Genomic DNA, 24,191 nt, shown 5'->3' on the forward strand with positions numbered 1-24,191 from the left:
GCTTTGAGGGGCCCAGTCTCTATCCCTACATCTCCCACTTCTGAAGTTCTTAGAGCCCTCTCCAGCCCTGTCGTCAGTGCTTCACTCTCCTGCATCACACTTATCTCAGTCATCACCTCCTTCTCTATGTCCTCGACTCACCAGCTTCCCTGGATCCTCACTGCACTGCTGTAGTTGAGGCCTGGAGTAATGTAGAGACCATCTCTGTCATCTCCTTGTCCCCGACCACCACCAACCTCCCCAAACCACCAGATGTAGTTCCCAGCCTGGCATTCGGGGCCCTTCAGGACTTGTTTTCTGATGGTCAGCCTATCCTCATTTGTCATCATCTGATCCTGCATCACACCTGCCTTTGGGAACTATTGGGCCTCTACTTTTCACTACAAACTGCTGCTTTTGGCTTCAGAGCCTTTGTATTTTCTTGGAAAAACCCACCCCTGTGACTAGTTTAAATTCAAAAGCCTCTATCTTTCTGGAGCATTCTCTGTTCCCTTCCAAAGCAGTCATACATCTGTCACGTGTTGCCCTTGCACTTTGTACTTTAACTATAGGAGGTATCACTTGACATTAGATTTTCTTTTTTTCTGTTTACATGCCTTCTACATCACATGTCCTCAGCACCTCACACACAACCTGGCATATTTTGGAGCTCAACAGATGAACTGAGGGCTGTATTTAGGAATAATATGGGTCAGAAGAAATTCATCTACTGCTCATACTTTTTGGCATTTGTGGCACATACCTTTAGCTGGTCTCTAGGTCCTAGCACTTTAAGATACACAGGTGTGTAGAAGAGAACATTTCGCATTGGCTGCTGCTTTGTCAGGGGGCAAGAAGCATAAGCAAATTCTCTCACCCCTTTTTAAACAAGTGGAGGAGCAACTTCCTTGTTTGGGTTTGTAACACTGTAGCATCTGAAACTTGGCTGCAATACTGAATTGACTACTTCCTCCCAATGGCCATAGGAAAAGAAAAGAACCGCTCTGAAGCTCTGAAGGGCTAAATCCTCTAGGACTGCTGCATAGGAGTAAGAGTGCGTTCCTAGACCTTCCCACAAACTGTTCCTAGAACACATAATTGCTTACCAAAGAATAGAACCCCTAGGTGTAGGCAGCTGCACTCTTAGTGTAAAGCAGAAGTGGTCAACACACAGAAACACAAATCTCTTGGGGTTGAATTTGTGTGACAAATAGTAAATACACAGACATTCTCTATTGAGGGGGAAAAACCTCACAATAATCCAGGCACCTGCATTTATTAGTCATTTGCCATGTAAATCTGTTTCTATGAATAAGTGACCAGAGTTGCAGCCCCAATCAGAGTGCAAACCCACAGGCACAGGTGATGTCTGCAGACCAGTCCCAAGGTGTAGCCCAGGTTTCAAGTGTCTGTGTCCAGACTGTCTTTATGAGATGGAAGATAATTTCACAGAGCAGATGCCCACACTTGGGGCAATTTCTCATCCAGAAAAAAGATCATGATGGAGCAGAGAAAATAAATTTTTGAGTTGTAAATACAGCAAGCATTATCATGACAGATATTTAGAGAAATACTGAAGGATTTTTGCATGAAATTTTTGGGGTGCAAATGGAAAATCTTAACTCTAGAAATAAAAGCTAAGAAATAATTCCTTTTTGCTGGGAAGGAAAGAAACAAGAAAAAGACTCATTCCCTCTCTCTCTCTCTCTCTCTCGTATTGAAGGAAAATCCAGAAGCCACCTAGCACCATATTTAGTAATGGCAGTGTTATGTAGTATAGTGTACGCTAGCGACAAGAATCCCAAGATGGGAGACCTACCTTTTAGCCCTGCTTCTTCAGTGCTCATTTGCGAGGTCTCATCCGGCTCTAACCTTTTCTGGTTCTAGATGTAAGGAACTGTAGAGCCTTGGGAATAAGGAACCAAGTGTCAACCTGATTCTGTGGTTCCAGCGCAGCTGTTAATTAGGATAGCACAGTCCCTCATAAGAGCACGATCACCGAGACAGCTTCCATTTAAAGCTAAGATCCTTCCTCTCTCCCCATAAACAAAGAGAAGGCTCAGTGCAGAGGAATACCCACTCCTGCTTCCTCGCCACAGGTGGATTAATCCCTTCAGAAGAAAGATGGAGGAGACTCCCACTAGGTGTTACTAGAGCCCAATAAGCATCTCATGAACCACATACATACCGGGGATTCGAACTGTATGGTTGCCTGCAGCTGCCCAAATGCATGTGAGATCATTCATAAGCACAGCCTTTGAAGGGGTAATTCTTTTTGTCTTGGTCAAGTTTCTGCCTGAAGAGACTGCTTCTAAACATGGCCCCAGGCGAGGAAGCTGATAATATGATTGAGAGCCCTGGAAGAAAGAGAATGAGAACTTTAAAGTTAGTCAACAGTTACTAAATGCTTACTCTATGCAGTGGGATGAACTTTCTGTAATAACTGATTACAGTTTTCACAGAACTTTTCATATATATTTCCTCAGTAGATTCTTAAATGCACCCTGATATGACCTCAGAGGGTGTAATACCCTTGTCCCTATTTTACAAATGAAGAAGCTGCGATTCATAAAGGTCAAGTCTGCAAATAGCAAACTTCTGAATCCCAGGTTGGGCCTTTCTCTCTCTCTCTCTGATGGAAATTTAATCTGTTATGTGGGAATATTGCTGACATTCATTTTATTTTGCATCTCTACAAATTAAATAATATCTCTCCCTCTTCATGGATTTAAAGAAAGTTAATTACAAAACAGAGTCTATAAGAGCAGGGACTATTTTTGCCATTTTTATCATTGTAACCTTAGCTTCCTGAACAGCACTGAGCACATGAAAGAAAGAGGACCGCACCACCAAGCTGCTGGGATCTGGACTGTTTCCCTTTTCAGGGAAGATCTGAAGAAGACATTTTCCACGATGATCCCAATTCATGTTACCAGGAGCTTTCAAAGCTGATGCTTCTTGTTTCATGGTGTATGAAATAGTCTGATTTTTTCATAGTATTTTTAGATCTATCAGTTACTTTTACCATTCTGGGTATATGCAAATTACTGGAAAGCCCCTGTACTTTTACAATCGAAGGAGGAGGAGGAGGAGAAGAAATAATTGCAAAAATGGTGAATGGAGATAGTTTGATGAGTGTGTTTTATTTTCCAATTCTCCAGTCAAGACAATGTCCGTCCTAAGGTGCAGACTAAATCCACAACCATCTTTGCGGATAGGCGTGGATGTAAATGCAACAACCTGAAACAGTGACTCAGAACATCAGAAACAATCAAACTTAAAATATGTTAGATAGAAGCAAACGTTTTGAAACCTCATCTTTTTATAAAAAAAAAAGATGTGTAGAAAGTAGAACAGGTCACTCTGTGAATGGCCATAAAGCCCAGAGGAGATCCGAGAATGCAAGTAGGATTGTGGCTGGGAATGCAGAGAGATGGCAGGAATAACCTGGAAGGCAGCTCTGCATTCATGGATGAGCACAGTGGCATTTGGCCACTGCATTGACTGGGAGTCAAACTCAATAGTTCTCATCTGTGTGGCCTTCTAAATAAACCCCGTTGGATGCACATTAGCTCATTTAATCTTCACAACAGTCCTGGGAGGGAGCTATTATTGATGATCCCCATTTAACAGAGCAGGAGACTGAAACTCAGGAAGGTTAATGACTTCCCCAGGTTCATACTATCACTAAGAAATGGAGAGCAAACATTGGGAGAAGACCAAAACATTTCCATCACAGAGTCCATCTGACATATGAAAATACCTGAGGATGCTCTGTGTCTTTTGAAAGAGCATCTCTTCTACTTAGTGTGTAGCTTATTTGGATTTCGGGTTGGATGTTCCAGCACAGCTGTCATCTCCTCTCCAGCAGATGCCGATGCCAGTCACTAGAGGCCAAGTCAGGAGGACAGGAACATGCCCATCAAAGCCTGGATTAACTCCTGATAAAAAGGAATTCAGACGGAAGAAGTCACTTGGTTTTCTCTCTACTTATGTAGCATTCACATTGCAAGGCAGCAAGCTGGGACTGGGATCACAGAGACAGATATGCTGCCTGCTTTCATAGGCTTAAGACCAGCACAGCCTCCTACTGTGGAATTTACAAAATGGTGGGCAACTGTCCATGGTAGATGTGTTTTATTTGGCCCACATGGAATCATAAAAAAATTTTTGTTGTTAGGTGCCAGAGTTTTTAAATGGGGCTATTTCATATAAAACGCCAGATTTATGACTTCCCTTGACAAATTAGAAGACGTGGCAATTGTCAGACTGACAACAATTTGCCTTAGCTGAGTAGTAGCTGCCTCTCATTTGTCAGAGACCACGCCTCCCCCATTGTTTCCCTAATCCAGATATCCAGTGTCAGATTCCACTAATTATCACACATTTTTCTTATTGTCAGGCTAAGAGGAAAGATCCCCAAGTTAATCGTTATTTGCAAAGACCCTCTTTTCCAAAGACATTGTTATACCAATGTCTCTATCACAATATCTCTTTCATGAATCCCACTTCACTTTTATATAGTTGGCTGGATCCTAAAAGCATTTATTTCTAACACGGGAATGGTACCTCTCCTGCAGAAATGCAGAGCCTTGGAAGTAGGAGTGACTGCTGTTCAGGGGAAGGTGGATACAGTGTTCATTCTTTGTAAGCAGGATTTTCATGATCTGAAATGATGCTAAGGGCAATTTTATAATAAAATCAACTTTATTATGTTTAGAAAATACCTTTAGGTGATAAAGTCTAGGTAAAGCAATATATGACCAGATGTATGAAACCCTTAATTTAAATATTGTATTTAGTAGGTAGAATAGTGACTAAGATTGTCCCTGACACATATTAAATGACCGATAAATATTTGCTAAGTGAAAGAATGAATGATTCAAAAATGGCATTTTATAATGTCAGCTTCTTTTTGAAATGAGATAGAACAAAAAGATAAATCCTTAAAAGACATACTTTTGCCTCTGAATTTTCTCTCACTTTCTCCTTTTTTCTCTTCCTTCTCCACACTCATACACATTAAGTCTTTACCTTTAGACAAAATATATTAAAGGAAAATTTTCACGCCTACATGGTCAAAAAAAATGATAGGGCACCTGGTTCTCCTCACTGCTGGTGAAATGGTGTGATTTATCATGTGTCTTAACATTGAAGGGCACGGGGGGAAATTATCCAGGCTTATTTTAAGTCTTAAGACTTCTGTTTTAGGTGGATGGGACCATGCATTTTAAGGTTTTGCAAATTTTATTCATGCTGTTCAATAGTCTAAGTTGTTTATTTTTTTCATATTGAGTTGTATGAGCTGTTTATATATTTTGGATATTAACCCCTTATTGGTTAATGCTGAAGACCACATTAGGTTTAACTTTTTCTTTTTTTAAATTTTTTAAATTTCATTTTCCACTTCTGCATGATAGCTTTTTAATATTTGGCATTCACTAAAATTATTAGACATTAAGCTTAAGCATTTGGTTTGAAAAATATTTCAGCAATGTAACAAATAAATATATAAATAAATATGATCCAATATACTTATTTATTCCTTCTAATTTGTTGTAGCTTTCTCTGGACCTCTATCACACAGAAGATGACATTTACAAACTCTCACTGGTGCTGGAGCCTAGAAATTCTAAATCGGTAGGTGTTGTTTTCTAAGGATTCATGCCAAACACCATTGTTTGTCATTTATAATAATTGGCCATTATAGTGGTGCTTTGTGATCTAAAGATTGAAGAAATTTTTTAAATCTGTATTCTTCCCATTTTACCAGTAGAACAGCTTAGCCCTGACAATTTGAGAATTATTTCTTCTCATCAGAGGCTAATAAAGCAATATACCATTCACAATTACTCCTTTTTATTGTTGCTCTTCTATGTGTTTGTCGTCTCTGAGAATTCATCTACATATAGGACCGAAAAAAAAAAAAAAGAAGAAGATGAAGATACAGTAATTCATTTTAACGTTACAGATCACTTAGACCCTCTAGGCTTTTTAAAAAATCCCATTTAACATAAAATTAGACTTAATAAATTGTAAATACCCTGATCATAATTCACAGGTTTCTGTACTAATGATCAACTCAGCTCAACATTTCAATTTCACATTGGCTAGAGTCTCACTTAATTGATAGCTGACCCTTAATAAAGAAACATTATATAATGAGTTGAGGAAATTGTACTACTGAATGTACACTCCTCATTACTTTTAGTAAGTAGACTGTAGGTCAGATATGTTTTGTGCTAATAAAAAAAATACCTAGGTAAATTAGAAATTTACAATGAAGATGAGGTTTGCATGTTGAAGAAAAAGTTCATGTTTACTTCTTACACTCATATTCTGAGATCAGTTTCCTTATAGAAATCTCATGTGTTACCTCCTTACCAGTTGAATTCTGTCATGTTACCAACAACTCTAGATCCTAAGTCTGTCCATCTGTTAATACCTACTATAATTCTGAACCATCGAACTGAAAGAGGCAGAATGACTGTGAATGCTGTTCACAGTGAAGGCCAGGTGGGAGGGCATGACCTTGAGTCTCAGTCAGTTGACCTGGTAGCATCTGTTCTTAAAATAGTGAGTATGGTGGTTCCATCAGCACATTCCCCTCCCTGCCAGTTCCAAGAGGCCCGTCTCCTGGGGACACTGCAGAATGTGAGAAGATACAGCACAGGCAGTGAGGTGACAGAGAGAGAGCTAGAAAGAAAGGTAACTTTACTGAGAAAAAGGAATTTATAAGCTCCTCCCTCATCCCGTAGCGTTAGTGTGAGGAAGCTGGCCGTGGTGTGGCAAGCTGCACTATTGATGCACACACAGCATTTCCACCTCCTGACACCTTCCTGTACCTATAACCGGGCACCTTCATTTCTACCTGTTGGTTGTTGGATACCTGGCATGTCATCAGATATGTGTTACCTCATTAACTGTGTTAAGAAACAGTCTGGTGAGCACAGGTGTCTTTCACAGACCACACAGCCAGTAAGCGGGAGAACTGGGATTCACTCTCAGGACTATCTGCCTCCATCACCTGTACTTTTTCTATCACGGGATGCTGCCTGTCACTTTCCCACCACCCCTTGTTCAGAAGCAGGGTAGGAATAACCATTTTAGCACACTTGCCTGATTTGCGCCCTTTAGATTTACTTTATTTTCAGGATAAAGTTTTGCCAATTTTAGGACACATTTCCATCCAACATTTAAAAAAAAGTCTTTTTATCTTTTGTAAAAGCAGAAGCTTTTGAAACCCCCTCTAAGTGCTAAAATCCTATGAATCTGTGAAAACACATTTCCCAATCCCTTTCTGTCTCTTCTCTAAGTGGAATGTCATTCCACTTTGTGCTTAGTGTTTGACACATGCTGGTAACTGGAGAACAATTTCCAGTCAGGATTACATTACTGATGATATTCCTAAATCCTCTAGCTTTAACGTGCTTACAGTGGGTGCTGGCTGACCTCACCTAGTTAGTCCCAGAGCCTCTCAACAGTTTTCTGTTTGTCGTGGCACCTTAGTGTCTATTTTTTATGTTGTACTTCATGTACCTCTAGGTCAAAAGAAATATCTAATAGTTTTCTGATAATAATATTTTTATTTCATTCTTAAATAACCGCAATTACTCAATAGTGGATGTGTGTGCCTGTTGGGCACTGTACAATTTCTTAAATCTTGGAATCAGATTGGATATTGTTACTCATTTCTTATTCCACATTGACATTTTGCTTCATAAAGATACGAAATCATTGAAAGAAACGTTGCCTGGTCTAATGTGTGAGTTGTGAACTACTTCAAGAAGGTAGTTCACAAGGTATCCGACAAATGTTGAATATTGCTGTATTTCCCTTGGAAGTTTGAAATATCTTTTGCTACTCCTCTGAATTTACTGCAGTGCTCTGGGCAGGGTGACTTGCTGTATAGTTTAGGAGCCAAGGGTTTAATCCTTTATCAGAACAGTAAGATGAAAGGCTTGACCAAAAGAGCTGAGATGTGTGAACGTGTGTGTGTGTGTGTGTGTGTGTGTGTGTGTGTGTGTGTGTGTGTGTGTGTGTGTGTGTGTGTGTATGTGACTGAGTATGGAGGTACCATATTCAGAAGGCAGGTAATTTTTCATCCTGTTTGTGGCCCACAGGATTCCAGCAACACCCACCACTCAACATTGGTAGGGGCTTAAATACAGTTATTTCTCAGTTCCTCTTGCAGAAATGTTTATTCCCAACTCAGTATCAAATAAAAAACCTGCTAGTGCAGGCTTGTATGTGTGCACCAGCAAAAATATTTCATCGTATGAGAGTCCCAGGGAGAGGATACAAAGTGCACAGCACTTTTGGCTGGGCTCCTGGTAGGACTGGGTTTCACGCTTGTGTTGAGTAAATGTGTTCTGCATTATCGCCACCATTTTCTCCACAATATTAAGTGAGAATGTCTTGCAAGAACGTGGAAAAACCTGTGGAGAAAGGAAGTTCACCAAAGAGGACTCAAGAGAGCTAATGATTAGCCAAACAGTCAAGAAGTGGTTAAGCGTATAAGGAGAGATGCTGGCATTGCTGGCGTTAAGGGCAGAAACTTGGCCGTGCACTGATGCCCGCTTACTGCACACACTTAATTTGTCACTAAGAATTAGATAACTGGTGTTTTATATATTTTGTATTATATTTTTAAAACTGTATGGATTGTTGTAGAGATGTCTAAGGGTGTTTTAGTGTTATTTGGGGGAACTTGAATAGGATTTTTGGATGATCTGGAAGAGCGATATTTTTTTCCATCTAAAAAACACAGGTTAGCTCCTCTAACCAGAATGCACTGTCCAAACATGTATTTAGTTACAGGTTAGAGTCTATTGACAGAATACTCCATTAACAAAAATTCCACTGGTGTCTGCTTTCAAAACATTTAAGTGATACATAAACATAAGTTTTTACCGATATTATTAATACACAAATGTCACATATCTTTCTCAGTGTCCTTGGCTCTAATTGCTCAAGGCCCCAGATAAAGCTGAAAACTGTGTGTTTTGTGCCAGCAGCCTACCTCCCCTACAACGCCCACCAAGCCCGTGGTGCCCCTGGAGTGGGCATCAGGGGTGATGCCAAAGCCAGACCCTACGGTCATCAACAAGCACATACGGAAATTAGTGGAGGTAAGTGGTTGAAGGAAAGTTAAAAACGAGCGCCAGAAGGCCCCTTTGTCTTCCCAGTATATTCTCTGGTTGCCCAGGAATCAGATGGAGGCCATGAAGAGAGCCCTCTGGCATGTGGGAGCAATTCAGCAGATGCTTAGCTCTACCCGGCATTGGCCTCTGGGGAAGAGCCTCCCAGGAAGGCCGCCTGTCCCCTTCCTGTCTGGCAGGTCTCACTTGTGCAAATACTGTCATCTGTTTAGAACCGCTCCGTTCCCTAGGCACTGGACACTTCTGTCACTGCCCCTGCCGCCGGAGGGGCTGTTTGAGGATTAGAATCTACTCATTAAAAACCCACATGGGTCATAGTAAAATGCCCAATAAATTGGTTACTTGAGGGTAGAAAAAAATCTGGTAAGTTGGATCATTTCTCCAGTTGTATGTATCTGAAGGTCTGTGACACCGCAGCACAATGCCATTTAAATCAGAAACATCAGTTCATAAAGGGCAAGATTATGTCAGAGTCTTCGATCTAGAAAGGAGTCAAAGCACTGGTGTGAGAAAGATGGAAATATCTCAGGCACTGGAAACTGTGACGATTGATTAAACACCAACTTTCATGGATTCAGTACATCCTCTGATGCAGCAGGAACAAGTCTTTGGGGGTATAATGTGCTCTTTGCTGGGAAAGGATGTTTACGGAAAAAGAAAGAATGTTCTACATCCATGGAACTATGAGATGCTGAAAGAAAAGTTACGTGGAGCATGTGAGGCAGGAAGGAGAGGTCGGAAAGAGTGAAGGAAGCTGGGTGAGAAGGCGATAAGGTCGCATGGAGGCCTGTGATATGGTGGTAACAGACCCAACTCGGTGCCAGGGAAGGTGGGCAAAGGATCCCAGTGCCTGGAGGTGCAGCTCAGGAAGGTCTAGAATCAGGAAATGGAGAATAGAAGTGTTCTCTCTCCTACTCTCATCTCTTTTTTTCTCTGAATGCTCACTTCGTTCTCTGCAGACAGACTTTCTTTGCTCCACAGGTGGACTCTGTTTCTCCTGCCACCCCTTATATTGTCTCTCTTCTCTTCTCTCTAACTCCAATTTCACGGGGAAGGTTGGACAAATTGACTACAATTGGTTTAACGAAATGAAAGGCCACGTTTTACTGGAATTTCCACACTGAATTTTATTTCACAAAAAAATCTTGTACTCTCAGTATAAATATGGATTTAGACTATAAATAATAGGCACTCCATAATAGTTAATTTTTAAGCAATTTTGATTATGAATAAGTACTGATAGTGGGACTTGCAAAAAAATTCAGTTATCTGTGGGTAAATCTATAATGGGTGCTAAACAATCATGTTTCTGATTAATTAATTTTTTGATCTATAATTTGCCTACTTCCCAAAATACTCCTGAAGCAGCTTGCAATGTAAGGCAATATAGATAAAACAGAACAGACAGAAACTTTAGGGAAAAGAGAGAAAGATTCATTATAACTGGACTCTAAGCCAAATATATGTTTGCATACATGAGTTTCCAGGGAGAACTTACAAAATTTTTTGAAAATCCTATTAGGCAGAGGACAATGGAAAAACTTCTCTTTCTCTGATTATAAAGAAAGTCAGAAACATTGTAAATATTAAAACCTTACATAAAACATAGAAAATAGAAAGTTTAACTTTCAGGCCTTGGTATTTCTACTGTGTAGAGATAACTACTGCTAACCTATAGATTATCTTGTATGACTTTATTCTACACACACGGACACACACATACATGTATATTATTGAGCAAGCTTGTTCAATGATTTCCTTAGAACAAGTCCTAGAAGTGGAATTGCTGCATCAGAGAGTGTCCTCCAGAACAACTGTGGGTATTTGCCTCACCAACTTGATATGAGAGTATCTATTTTCTCGTACCCTAGGAAATTATCAGTTATTTGAATGTTTTCCAATCTGAGAGGTAAAAAAAAGTTTCATTAGTACTTCTATAATGATTAGCAGAATTGATCATCTTTCCATGAATGTATTGGCCATCTGTATTTTCACTTTGGTGATCACCTGTTTTTCTTTGGGTCTTTGCTCTCATATATGTTGCAAATTATTTTCTCTGTCATTTATATTTAAATTTGTTAATTGAGCTTTTTTGATTCAGACAAAATTTGTATTTTATTGTAATAAAATGTTTTGGTTTATGACATCTGACTTTGATATCAGGCCAAGAAAGGTCTTTCCTACTCAAAGATTGTAAAACGTGAAAAATATTTTCATCTATTTACTTTTGGTTCTTTTATAATTTTTTATATTAAAATATTTAATGCATCTATAATTATTAGCTATTTAATTCAACAGAAATTGTTGGATAATCCATAATTTCCCTGTGGATTTGAATAGATAACTTTTTGATATTCTGAATTCCTACATATATATTCGTATATGGATCTGTTCCTGGAATGTACTTTCTGTAATAAGTTGCAATACATGTTTTGATTAATGTAGCTTTATAGAATATTTAATTTCTGATAGGGCACATTCTCCCTCATTAGTCCTCATTTTTTAAATTAAAGTATAATTGACCTTCCAGATGTTTTAGATATAAAACATAGTGACTGGATATTTCTATACAAAACACAAGATGATCACCACAGTAAATCTAGTTACCGTCTGTCATCATACAAAGATATTAAAATATTATTGACTATATTCACCATGCTGTACTTTTCATCCCCATGACTCATCTATTTTATAACTGGAAGTCTGCACTTCTTAATTTCCTTCACCTATTCATTCATGTATATGTGTTTGTTCTCTGTATCTGTAAGTCTGTATCTGTTTTGTTTTGTTCTCTGTGTCTATGAGTCTGTTTCTGTTTTGTTTTGTATGTTCATTTGTTTTTTAGATTCCATACATAAGTGAGCTCATGTGATATTTGTCTTTCTCTCCCTGATTTATTTCACTTGGCACACAAAATACCCTTAGGTCCATCCATGTTGTCAAAAATGGCAAGATTTCATTCTTTTTTATGGCTGAGTTAAATTCCATTTTATTTATATACCACGTCTTTTTTTTTAATTGTTGAATTACAGTCAGTTCACAATGTTGTGTCATATACCACATCTTCTTTATCCATTCACCTTTCAATGAACACAGGTTCTTCCCATATCTTGGCTATTATAAATAATGCTGCAGTGAACACAGGGGTGCATATATCTTTTCAAATTAGTGTTTTTGTTTTCTTTGGAAAAAATACCCAGAAGGGGAATTTCTGGATTGTATGTTAGTTCTTTTTTTTTTTTAATTGAAGTGCAGTCATTTATAATGTGTCAGTCTCTGGTGTATAGCATAATGTCCCCTAGTCATGCATGTATATGTATATATTCATTTTCATATTTTTTTCCATTGAAGGTTATCACAAGATACTGAATATAGTTCCCTGTGCTATACAAAAGAAATTTTTTAAAAATCTGTTTTTATATATAGTGGCTAGCGTTTATAAATCTCAAACTCCCAAATTGATCCCCTCCCACCCCTTTCCCCGGTAACCGTAAGATTGTTTACTAAGCCTGTGAGTCTGTTTCTGTTTTGTAGATGAGTTCATTGTATGGTAATTCTATTTTTAATTTTTTGAGGAAATTCCATACTGTTTTCCATGGTGTTTGCACCAATTTACAATACCACCAACAGTGCATGAGTCCTCTTTTCTCCGTATCCTCACCAACACTTGTTATTTGTTGTCTTTTTGATAGTAGCCATTCTGACAGGTGTGAGGTGCTATCTCATTGTGGTTTTGATTTGCATTTTCCTGAGATGAGTGATACTGAGTATCTTTTCATGTGTCTGTTGGCCACCTGTAAGCCTTCTTTGGAAAAATGTCTATTCAGGTTCTCTGCCTATTTTTCAATCAGGTTGTTGTTGTTGTTGTTGTTGTTGTTGTTGTTGTTGTTGTTGTTGTTGTTTTTTGATGTTGAGTTGTATCAGTTCTTTGTATATTTTGAATATTATCCTCTTATCAGATATATCATTTGCAAATTTCTTCTTCTATTCAGTAGATGGTCTTTTCATTTTGTTGACAGTTTCTTTCCTTGTGTAAAAGCTTTTTGTTTTGATGTAGTCTCAGTTGTTTGTTTTTGCTTTTGTTTCCCTTGCCTAAGGTCTTTACTGTCATCTTAAACAATTTTAGGCTAGTCTCAACATGTTCACTTCTATTGGAATTTTAGAATCAATTTGTTCATTTGAAACAAATTCCCACTAGGATTTTAATTGGAATTGCATTAAATGTATACTTTGATTTGGGGATAATTTAACATTTTAAAGTTTCTTTTTCTATTGTTATGGTATTGGCATTTGTGAATTCACCAAGCCTAACTGCTACTCAACCCTGAGGTCTCAGTTTAGACCTTGCTTTTTCCAGAAAACCTGTTTAAATCTTCCTCCTCCCTCCCCTCAGCACTGTCTTTATCCTCAGCACTGCTCTTATCTCATCGTACCACAGAGGCTTCTCAATTCTGTTATCTCTCACTAAATTCCAAGCACCTTGATAGAAAGAATAATATGCTAGTTATCATTGCTTTCCCAATAATGAGTTCAGAGCCTGACTCACAGTCATTCAATAAATATTTGTCTTTCCTTTGCAGTCTGTGTTTAGAAACTATGACCATGACCATGATGGGTACATCTCTCAAGAGGACTTTGAAAGTATAGCTGCCAATTTTCCCTTTTTGGATTCCTTTTGTGTGCTGGACAAAGATCAGTAAGTTTAATTTTGTTATATTGTAATGCAACTGTCCTGAAGTAGGAAATTACTATCACAGGAGAGCAGGGAAACCTTTAATTTACATCTTGACAGCTTCAGTCCTAGCGTGATGAGATGTCTAACTTTTCACTGATTTTTTTTTTCTTGGTGTCTATGAACATGACTGGTTGGATAGAATCACAAGGCAGACCTCATAATCAGTGTTGAGTACAAGTGCTCGTTTGCAAATTAGCCCAGCTCTTCATTTCCTATATTACTTCTACTATTTAGCTAGTTCATCAACCCCAAAGCTTCCATCAAAAAAGAATAAAGGAGAAACATATGTAGATCTAGCCTGGTAGAGTCCTCAGCATCAGTGGACCTGAGGGCAATCTTAAAAGTGACCAAGTAAGTAAGATTTTTGTTTAGATTACTTACAGTCTTCAGGAGAGCAGGTGAAGGCTGCAGATAGCTGAGAAGTGTCCATGCTTTTTTTTTTTCTTTGCTAGTTCAAAGGTTGCCTTGAGAAACAAAGAAAAAATATATTACTCTTTATCTTCAAATGATTACTGAGAAATTAAATAACTTTAGAGGCTAAAACCTGCATCATTAAAAAAAATAATGATTTTTAAAAATTTTTGCCAAGAAACCATGGTATTAATATATTTTATTGCTTAATTTTTAATTATGTGATATTAGTTCCTAGTCTAAAAATCATTTGTAATGAAATACTGGATTTTATGTTGGTTAAATGTTCAAATTATATCACATCAAAATCCTCTAATATTTTTGTTGGTGTGAGAATTTAAAAAAAAAATCTGTAAATACTGCAACACACCAAGTAAAGCCTTGGTACTTTATAATAAAGGTCTTAAAGCCTTAATTGATCTTCACTGTTTAACTAGAACAAAGAATACCTAACAGCTGTCCTTTCAGGTCCTTTCCTCCTGTCAGATGTATCAGGGAAGTGAACATTCCCCACCTGCTTTTGGCTACAAAAAAGCTTTGGAAGGCGAGTGATTTAAGTGTGGCAACTACTTAGCAACATGGTATTCAAAGACCCCTCCTTTCTTTGATTCTCTTCACAGGGATGGCCTAATTAGTAAAGATGAAATGATGGCTTACTTCCTGAGAGCTAAGTCCCAACTACACTGTAAAATGGGACCAGGATTTGTCCATAACTTTCAGGAGATGACCTATCTCAAGCCAACCTTCTGTGAACACTGTGCAGGATTTGTAAGTCTGTTTTCCCTTGTTTTCTCCTGTATCTAGTGATTTGTGCAGCATTCTCAGAAAGTAAGAAGATGATGCAGTAACGGAGTCCTCTGTCTGCCTTAGATCAGAAGTAAAACATGATGACTCCCTAAAATTAAAAATTCAATTAAAAACAAAAGCAAGATCTGCAGATTTAGCTATGTTCTTTCTAGGAATGCAGGGCTGGTGAAGACAGGGAAGGTTGGTGAGGCCTGTTAAGTCAAGAGAGCAGTTTGTCTGTTCATCCCTGCCAGGGAAAGGTTCTGCCCAGCGAGCCCTGAAATTCATCACTAAGTGGGTGCAGTTAAGGGGAGTTTTTATCTTAGCCAGTTCCTCTCAGTTCTTGTTTCATACGTGTCAGTCCCTAGAACTCCATCATGGCATGGCTCAGTAATTCATAACTCAGAGAAGAAAAAATCTTTTCAAAGAGAAGATGGTTGTAATAATAACATTTACTCAGCACTTGACAGTATGAACTATTTCAGAGGCATTAGTGTAGTTAATCCTTATAACTAGCCTATGAGGTCGGCATTTTACTCTCCCTATTTGCATGTGAAGGTAGAGAGGTCCAGAGAGGACAACCCAAGTTTCCCAGGATTGCACAGCCAATAATGGCTAGAACTAGGACTCAGACGCAGGTGTTCTGGCTCTACCTGCATCACTGCAACAAATGAAGGTTGTACACTTCATTTCCCCACATTTGATGATTCTTTGGCAACTGAAGTCAGATTTGGCCATGGTATTAAACAAATACCCTAGGGTCTTGAACTTCTTCTAGTTGATACCCAAGTTATATAAGATGGAAGATGTGGTACTCTAGGTGAGGGTAGCCTAGCAGCCAGGTGAGTGAGGCTACTGCTCCTTGGTCCAGATGCCAGCTCAGTCATGTCAGCTTCATTCAGCAGTCATGCCCTGCTGTGGACACATACTGAATTCAAAGCTGATATTATATATGCTCCCACTAAATTACATTTTCCCATTTTGTTCTTGAAGAACCAGCTTTAGAGGGGCTGCCAAAGGCATGAGTCTGTGTTCAAGCACACACCCCACTGACAGTGGGTTACATAAGAGGCAGTGTTACCTTGAAGATGACCCCAGGTGGTCATAGCAGCTGATGTGGTCAAGGGGCAAGACCAGCCTGACCAGCTCTCTTCACCCACCTCAGAGAAGGAGAGGTTCTTCTACCAGCTACGCCACTGGGATTGCATCACCTGATCACTTTATCATAAAACAAATACGTTTCCTTTTTCATGTTTTCTCTTCTGTGGATTTTTTGCCTGTATCTAGACCAGAAAAATGCTCAAATGGGAGGGAGCCATGTGTAACTCTCTCTGCAGAGTGGGGCCCAGGGAATCTGTTTGGCCATGGCAAGGCTCAGCCCAAAGTCAGGTTGAGATACTTGTCCCGTGGTGTGGTGTGAGAGCTGGTAGGCCTTACCAAATCTCAAGTTCTTCTCTCTGCTCTCCAGTCCTTCTGGATGTCTCTCCCTTCCATGGAGGCATTGGTTTTGTAGAAGCAGCAAGGTGAGCCATCTTGGGAGCTTCCATACTCCTCTCCCCAACTCATCGGAGCAGATTTGCTGGTACTAGGTTCCTGATGCAGCTGTGATGAGGTAGAAAGCTCTGGACTTGGAGTCTGAAATCTTCGGCTTTGAACCTCAATTCTGCCCCTTATTAACTCTATGTCCTTGACCAAGTTATTGACCATCTTTGAGTCTCTATTTTCCTATCTATACAAGGGAGTTAAGACTTACCTGCCATGTTGTTGTCATGTAAATGATATCAGATATGTATGTCACAGAACTCAGAGTAAACTTTTCTTTTCTTAGTATTCCTTGATATTTTTGGAGTTTAATTAAAATTAACTCATTTAAAGTTTTAATAGTCCTTTTATTTTTTAAAATATATTTAATTCCATTGGAACAATTTGATTTGATCTTTACTTACACATTTTTTTAAAAAGCTCATTGGTTTTCTGGCTATGATATCCTATGTCCTATGCAAAACCTGAATTAATTTTGATTTACACACAAGAAAAATGCCTGGGAATTTATATAACAAAATAAAAAATGATAATTATCTCTAGGTAGGAGGGGTATGGGTATTTTTAGATTCTTATTCTCTTTTGTTCATCTGTGTATTCTGATTTATCTACAGTGAGCATGTGTTTCTTACATAATCAAAGTAGTGACTGAAAGAAATTTAAACTGCTTTAATACAAATTAAACTACAAAAAAATAGTGGAAAAAAAAAGACCACGTAACCTAAATACTGTTTTAGATACGGCAAATTTGGTACTCTATTGTCATAAGAAAATGTTTCAAACAATAAATAAATGCATTATTGCCTCCCCCCCAAAAAAAAACTCATTGGTTTTCAAAGAGATTTATAAATATAATGCTCTAGAAGGGTCATTAAAAGGAATCATGGGGGAATGATTCCTTTTTTTTTAGTGCCTGAACCACCTGCTTTTGAAATACATTCCACTTTAAGGGTAAAGAAGACAAAGAGACACTACTTGAAATACGCTGATCATAGAATTAGAACTCCAGCACTGCAAAAGTTTTGCTAATCCCCTTATTTTGAGTTCTGGAGAAGTTAAGTGACTTCCTGAAGGTCACATGGATTATTAGCTGCAGGACCATGACTCACATTCAGGTCTCCTGACTCCCAGTCCAGTGCTCCTTACACCACAATCACTCCAAATTTTACAGCAGCCTGAGGTCTCAAAATCAGAGGACTGTGGGAAGTACCCTGTCCTGTCCTTGACTGGCACTTTGACCCAGAGCCTCTTCCTGCCTCGTGCTGTCTCCTGGTTCTTAAGTAAGCATTAGCAAGCAATGCCCTGGCTTGCCCTCCTGATGGGACTCACGCTTGACTTTATCTTTTTCAGCAGTTTCTGCAGTTATGCTAATAATGTGCCCTAGCCATATATTAGGATGCTTCTAAAATCTTACCCTTTCTTGTCCTAGATCAGTGGCTTTTGCTCTGATCACAGACAAAACGTTCAGGAGCAATGGCTTCCTGTCTTTCCCTCTAGTGACACATTCTTCACATTCTTCTTTCCCTACTCACCAGCTCCGAGATCTTGCCAAGTGACCTCACATCTCTGTAACTCAGTTTCCTCATCTGTAAAAATGAGAAAATTATTATTACCTGTCTCACCATGTTGCAGCAAAGTGTGTTACAGCTCAGTTGTTACAGCAACCTGGATCCAGATGAGAGATCAGGCAGCTCTTGGAGGGTTGGAGAACTCAGGTTTATTACGTCAGCAGGCCCAAAGGAGTTAACATTCCAAACTCTGGACCCTATCTGTACGTTTACACAGGCTTTTATAGGCTGCCAGTCTGGACCTTGCAATATCATATGCAAATAAGGTGTAACAAAGTTGACTAATTAGGAATGAGCTTTGTAGAAATAGACCAATCAGGAGTGAGCTCTATGCAAATGAAGCACTACAAATGGACCAATCAGGAGTTAGCTGAGGGAACCAATAGAATCTTAAGGGTAAGTTCTGCTTTCCAAGCCATTTTAGAGGCAAAAAGCAAGATAATGCCACTGGGCCAGGGAACTGGATGGTGCTGGCAGGAGAGTACTGGCCCTGCCTGGGGGTCCTGCTGTCTTTTTCATGGGGCTTCCCACCTCAACAAGGATAGCGTGAGCATTAACTAAGTTGCTACACACAGCTTAAAACTTTGTCTTTCACACAGTGAGAGTTCAATACATTTTAGCTATCGTTGTTATTACTTTTACCAAGGGCTCTGTGAGGGAAAAATTTCTTATCACTATAAAGCTTCTCAGATGCAGGACCGTGCAAATTATTTAATTTCCTGGATCATCACATTTACCTATTATAAAAGGGAAGCAAACTAGATTATCATAAAGATCCTTACAGCTCTGACAGATGTGACTGTCCTATCCACCTGCTTCCCTTTTCTGTGCTGACCCCTCCCTACCCCTCTTCAGGTCATCCTAGGCACCTGAGGCCTTGCTTCCAGTTAGTTGTCTTAATAATCCTTCCTGTCTTGTTCTGTCCCCGGAGACATCTGCATCTTAGTAATGTGTTCCGAGGGACCAAATAACCTTTAAGGCTCAAAGGAATCGCTCTCCACTAATGGAATTTCCTTGTCAGAAAGAGGGTAAGGAGCAGCCTTCCTAATGCCTTGAGTCACTTCATGTCGGCAGCTACTTACTCTTCTCAGGCCATGATGCCCACACTCAGGGTGCTGTTCCCCTATTACACACCCCAGCAGCCTCAGCAGGCCACCAACCTGTTTCTTTCAAAATCATTTTATGAGGTAGATATCAGCCACTTAACCTCACCAGTAAAGGGTTAGGAATGGAGCTTCTCCTGCTTGAGCTAAGCCCATTTAATTCATCAGTACTGTGTGTTCCTGGTGTCCCTGGTTCCCATATGCAAGTGCTATGGGAGGCCTAAGAAAGGACTCTTTCTTCCCAGAGATCACAGTGTGTCCAGAGGGCAGGGACACCACCACCAGGATGATGCACCTGGGCAAACACTCCCTCGTTGAACTGTAGGCCCTCACATCTCTCCTGAGACACTTGTCACTGCGCACATCCTGCTTCCTACTTGGTTGGCAGGCTCTGAGCCTTTTCTGCATCTCCCATAGCCCTGCCACAGGCCAAACACCGAGCAAATGCAGAGAATAAATACATGAATAAATACAAGACCTTTTCCTCTTCTGTATTCTATCAAGATAGAAATGCTTCTCAGAAAATAACCAAGCAAAATGCTGTTGTGTCATTGGGATGTGCACCGCTTTGGTCGCTTGATTTCCTGTAGGGGGCGCCAAGAGCAGCTGAAGTGATTAAAAAGAAGGCAGAGGGAGCTAGGGGCTTCCAAATGCAGAGGAACAAAGTCTCTCCTGGTGAATTTTGCTGAGAGGGCATTATGCCAAAATCCCAGAAATGCACCCACGTCAGTTTCCCATCCCAGCTCCCATTTGGCTTCCAGAAAGAAAAGGGAAGCAAAAGTCCCATTATTGCCCCAGCTGGAGTGGGCTGGGAGAGGGCTCTTCTATCTACAGGAAGGGTGTCAGGAGCAGCTACATCCTGTTTGTGCTCCACCAGTCATCACGCTTCCCAGGACTTCCTTCTCAGTGGCCTTGTTTTCTTTCCAGATTTCTCTTCAGATTCCTTGACATTCCTTTGTCTTTTGTTACAGCTCTGGGGCATAATCAAGCAAGGATACAAATGCAAAGGTAAATAAACTTCTTTTGTTGTTAAAATTTTACATTGTGACATTTGGGGCAGGACTCAAATTTGCCTAATGGAAACCACCAAAGCTCCTCGGTGTTATAGAGAATTTAGTGCTTCGGGGCCATTGGCAACTGAAGAGTTAATGTGTTCAGGAAAGGACTCCCTGGAGTTTTGGAGAGACCAGGCTGGAATTTTATGGCTTGTTACAAGAGCAAGCAAACTATCACCACCCCCAACACACACACATCTAGCCCCCAGCTCTAAGATGCCAGGCTCATCATCTGCACACAGTTAGGTGAGAACTCTGAGGAGGGCAAGCCTAATGGAAACATTGTATGTAAGAACTCTGCCTTCAAGGGGGAAAACAACAACAACAACCTGTGCTTATTTCTGTAACACCTATGCATTTCTTTCCACTCTCACACAGCTATTCCCTTCTCTGCTAAATCATAGATGACAATGAGAAAAAAGGAGAAACTTGCATCCAGTTCAATGAATTTGTTCATATACCTCCATTTAATTGAAATTTAGAACAACTGAATAAATATTTGCCAAATGCAATAGGAATGTGTTGCTACTTGCAGATGTATGATTATTGCACATTATTCATGTTTAAGAAATTGCTGGATATTTTATGCAGACTGTTTATACTTGTTCTTTTAAGAATCAGATAATGCTCTTGAAAAATATAATGTCAAATATAATAAAACCACAAAGGGAACACAGAATGCCTTCAGATTAATATTGTCCCCTTGGGATACCCTTTTTCTCCAGCCATCTTTCAGTATTTGGCTCTCATTTTACATGAATAGGGAGCTTCCTTGAACCTTCATGAGAGCCACCTTTTAGTGTTTAAAAAACTGCTTCCCTTTAGTTCTCTAGATCAGTTGTCTTAGTCTAACTTTGATTTTTACTTTAAAGCAGCAAAGATAGTGCAATATCTTACTGCCCCACCATAAGTCATTAGTTTTATTCTGGTTTCTGCCCCTTCTCCCCTAGACACACACAGACACACACAATTTTATGAAGATGAAAATCAATTTAACCTTTGGGTCATCTTTGTTCATACAGTATTTTCTCTTAAAGGCACATAGAGTGAAAAATCTAATTAAAATAGACTGGGCATGTCATTACAATTTGATCTTTCCATGATATCATTACAAAATCATTTGAAACAAGACCGTTTGAGGGAAAATGGGTATTGGAAATAATGAGAAAAGTCTTTGATAGTGAAAAAGAAATAAACCCTTTAAAATGATCGTATCTGTTCAGTGATTCTAAGGGGAATGTAGGACCGTCATCACATGAAATAACTGTGTGCTATCTTCCAAAGTGGCCAAAATTTTCTACCCCAAGTAGCAATTAATATCTACTTTCTTAACTAAAGCATCAAATGAGAAAGGCCACAGAATCTGCCACATGCCATTTCCAAGCCATAGTCAAGTCTGGGACACGTTTATTGAACATATGCTCACCTTATTTTCTGCTTCTTCCAAGAAAGCAAGCCAGGCAAAGGGCAATCACAGCAGGTTAAAGCCACAAAGACTGTGAACCCGTCTTGGAATTGGGGTCTTGAGGTTTTATAGAAACTGGATGGAACAGAAGAGTGATAACAATCAGGGGCAGTGGTGCTGATTCTTCTTAATCTTGATAAGTCCATCTGGCTTCACAAAAACTCCTTAGGGTCTGTCCATTCTTCTGAGGTCATCAACTCATGACTTTCTTTCTGGAAAACAGCTTCTGGGTTAAAGAATGTATGGGGAAGGTTGGGGGCTATTTCAACAAAGCAATTGAGTGAGTAAACAAAAAGAAAAACAAGATGTGTCAAAATGAGTCAGCAAACAGCCTTAGCATTAAGGAAGCCATTTTGTGAGTTATGTTAGTTAGATTTCTACTCTTTCAAATGCATGTGGTTCACACTAATCATCTGTGATATTTTGGGATGTTTCAGACTGTGGAGTCAATTGTCACAAACAGTGCAAAGACCTTCTGGTTTTGGCCTGCAGGAGATTTGCCCGGGCACCCTCCTTGAGCAGTAATCATGGATCGTTGCCTGGAAGTCCATCGCTGCCCCCAGGTAATGTCCTAGACTCTCTTTCTTCCTGCGATTTCTCTCTGCTAACCTTCCCATACCTCCACCTCAGTGGGGTTCCGGATCTAAAGCTGGTCAGGGCCATTCTAAACACCGAGGCCTTCTTCAGGATCAGCAGCAGTGGCAAAAGCCCTTGAATCCCACATGCTTCTGTCTGCTTTCAGGTCTCACTAACATGCAATTCACCTGTGGCCAGTTTCATTCTGTCTCTTCCTCTAGGACCTTTCCTGTCAGACTCCTGTTGTTTGCAGCAACTTTGATGGCTTGCTATGAAGCAGTCAGATGTCAAATAATCACAATAATTACAGTAATTCTTCCCTTTCCAGTGCAGGATGAGGTATTCGAGTTCCCTGGCGTTGCTGCTGGACACCGAGACCTGGACAGCAGAGCCATCACACTGGTCACAGGCTCCTCTCGCAAGATCTCTGTGCGGCTGCAAAGGACCACCACCAGCCAGGCCACCCAGACCGAACCTGTGTGGTCAGAAGCTGGCTGGGGGGACTCAGGGTCCCACACTTTCCCCAAAATGAAGTCCAAGTTCCACAACAAAGCAGCAAAGGACAAAGGCTTTGCCAAGTGGGAGAATGAGAAGCCCAGGGTGCAGGCTGGCGTGGATGTTGTTGACCGTGGCACCACGTTCGAACCAGACCAGGATGAAGAAGACATGGGTGAGACCAGACAGGATGGTGAGGTCAGTGCTGGTCAAACCACAAATAAAATGAGAAGAAGGAGGCTCAAAGGGATTGAGATGAGGGTTATAATGAGTTGAGGGTTATTTGAGAGGCAGCTTGGTAATTTTGAAAGCAGAATGGTTGGGAATCAAGACATACCACTTTTAGTCTTGCTGTTGGCTAGTTTTGTGACTCTGCAACAATGATTTCTTCTCCTTGGACCACGGTTTCAACAGGTATAAAATTGAACTGGATGGATTCGAAAAGTGATGGTTTCCATGTCTGTGTACTGACATGATGTCCCAGGGCCCCTGACTGTTGCATGTATCCAGTACAACAGTACTCTATATCTATCATTACCTTAGTTTTCCAAGCTAGAATGAGGGCCCAAACTCAGAAGAGGCAGTGGAAGCAAAAGACTTGCAGACAGAGAAGGAGAGTTGGAATCTCTTGCCTCTACTAAAAATAGAGAGGCTTTTGACAGCATTATGGAAGAAAGGGTGGTGAGTATCAGAGATGTGGGGACATCACAGTTCTATAAGCCAGACTTTGCCTCCACACAGAAATTACACTCATATCATCCAAGGCAAATTGAGAAGCATATGGAATTTGTTAGAATAAGCTGAAAACATAAATTGATTCAAAATTAACTTAGATAAATTTATTATTCAATAGTCCATAATGGATTAAGAAAAATGATTTGGGGAATTTGTTGTCATATTCCTAACCTTAAAGCAGTGTCACAGAGGGCAGTCACTGCCTCCCTACTGAATCATTCTCATAAATATACTATTGGGTTAGGCAAAGATCGTTTTGGATAAGGCAGTGCTCTTTGTTCTTATGACTGATCCTCCAGATTCCACTTGTTACCAGGAGACCTAAACACACAGTCTCCATAGTTTCCCATGATGAGAAAAACTCCAATGACCTTTTACCGAAATTCCTCTAGTTCCTTCCTCATTGAAGACAATAAGGATGCCACACATTATCTTCAGTCATATGAAGTTTACTGTAAGTTCCTGCTGATACATTTTTTTCCTTTCTTATAACACCAACTTTTAAAGCTGCTTTTTTGAGATGTAATTTATGTAGTATAAAATTTACCCATTTAAAGTGTATAATTCAATGGTTTCTAGT

The 24,191-nt window shown here is 39.8% G+C and overlaps 1 protein-coding gene across 10 annotated transcripts in view; it reads left to right on the top strand.

Moving 5' to 3' along the window:
• The window catches only part of RASGRP3 (RAS guanyl releasing protein 3), a 97,369-nt gene that overhangs the window by 71,195 nt on the left and 1,983 nt on the right, over window positions 1-24,191 (top strand). For 8 of the 10 annotated variants that reach the window (XM_074378716.1, XM_074378714.1, XM_074378712.1 and 5 more), the window contains 8 exons: window positions 5,542-5,619; window positions 8,994-9,110; window positions 13,721-13,836; window positions 14,907-15,054; window positions 20,257-20,293; window positions 22,243-22,368; window positions 22,710-23,074; window positions 24,004-24,065. In XM_074378716.1, the coding sequence (XP_074234817.1) occupies window positions 5,542-5,619; window positions 8,994-9,110; window positions 13,721-13,836; window positions 14,907-15,054; window positions 20,257-20,293; window positions 22,243-22,368; window positions 22,710-23,074; window positions 24,004-24,018 (1,002 nt within the window). In that variant the 3' untranslated portion in view covers window positions 24,019-24,065. The remainder of the gene's footprint in view (window positions 1-5,541; window positions 5,620-8,993; window positions 9,111-13,720; window positions 13,837-14,906; window positions 15,055-20,256; window positions 20,294-22,242; window positions 22,369-22,709; window positions 23,075-24,003; window positions 24,066-24,191) is intronic. The other 2 variants (XM_074378718.1, XM_010967638.3) reach the window with 2 other exon arrangements.

This window comes from Camelus bactrianus, chromosome 15, assembly GCF_048773025.1.
Source record: "Camelus bactrianus isolate YW-2024 breed Bactrian camel chromosome 15, ASM4877302v1, whole genome shotgun sequence".
In the NCBI taxonomy this organism is placed as follows: Eukaryota; Metazoa; Chordata; class Mammalia; order Artiodactyla; family Camelidae; genus Camelus; species Camelus bactrianus.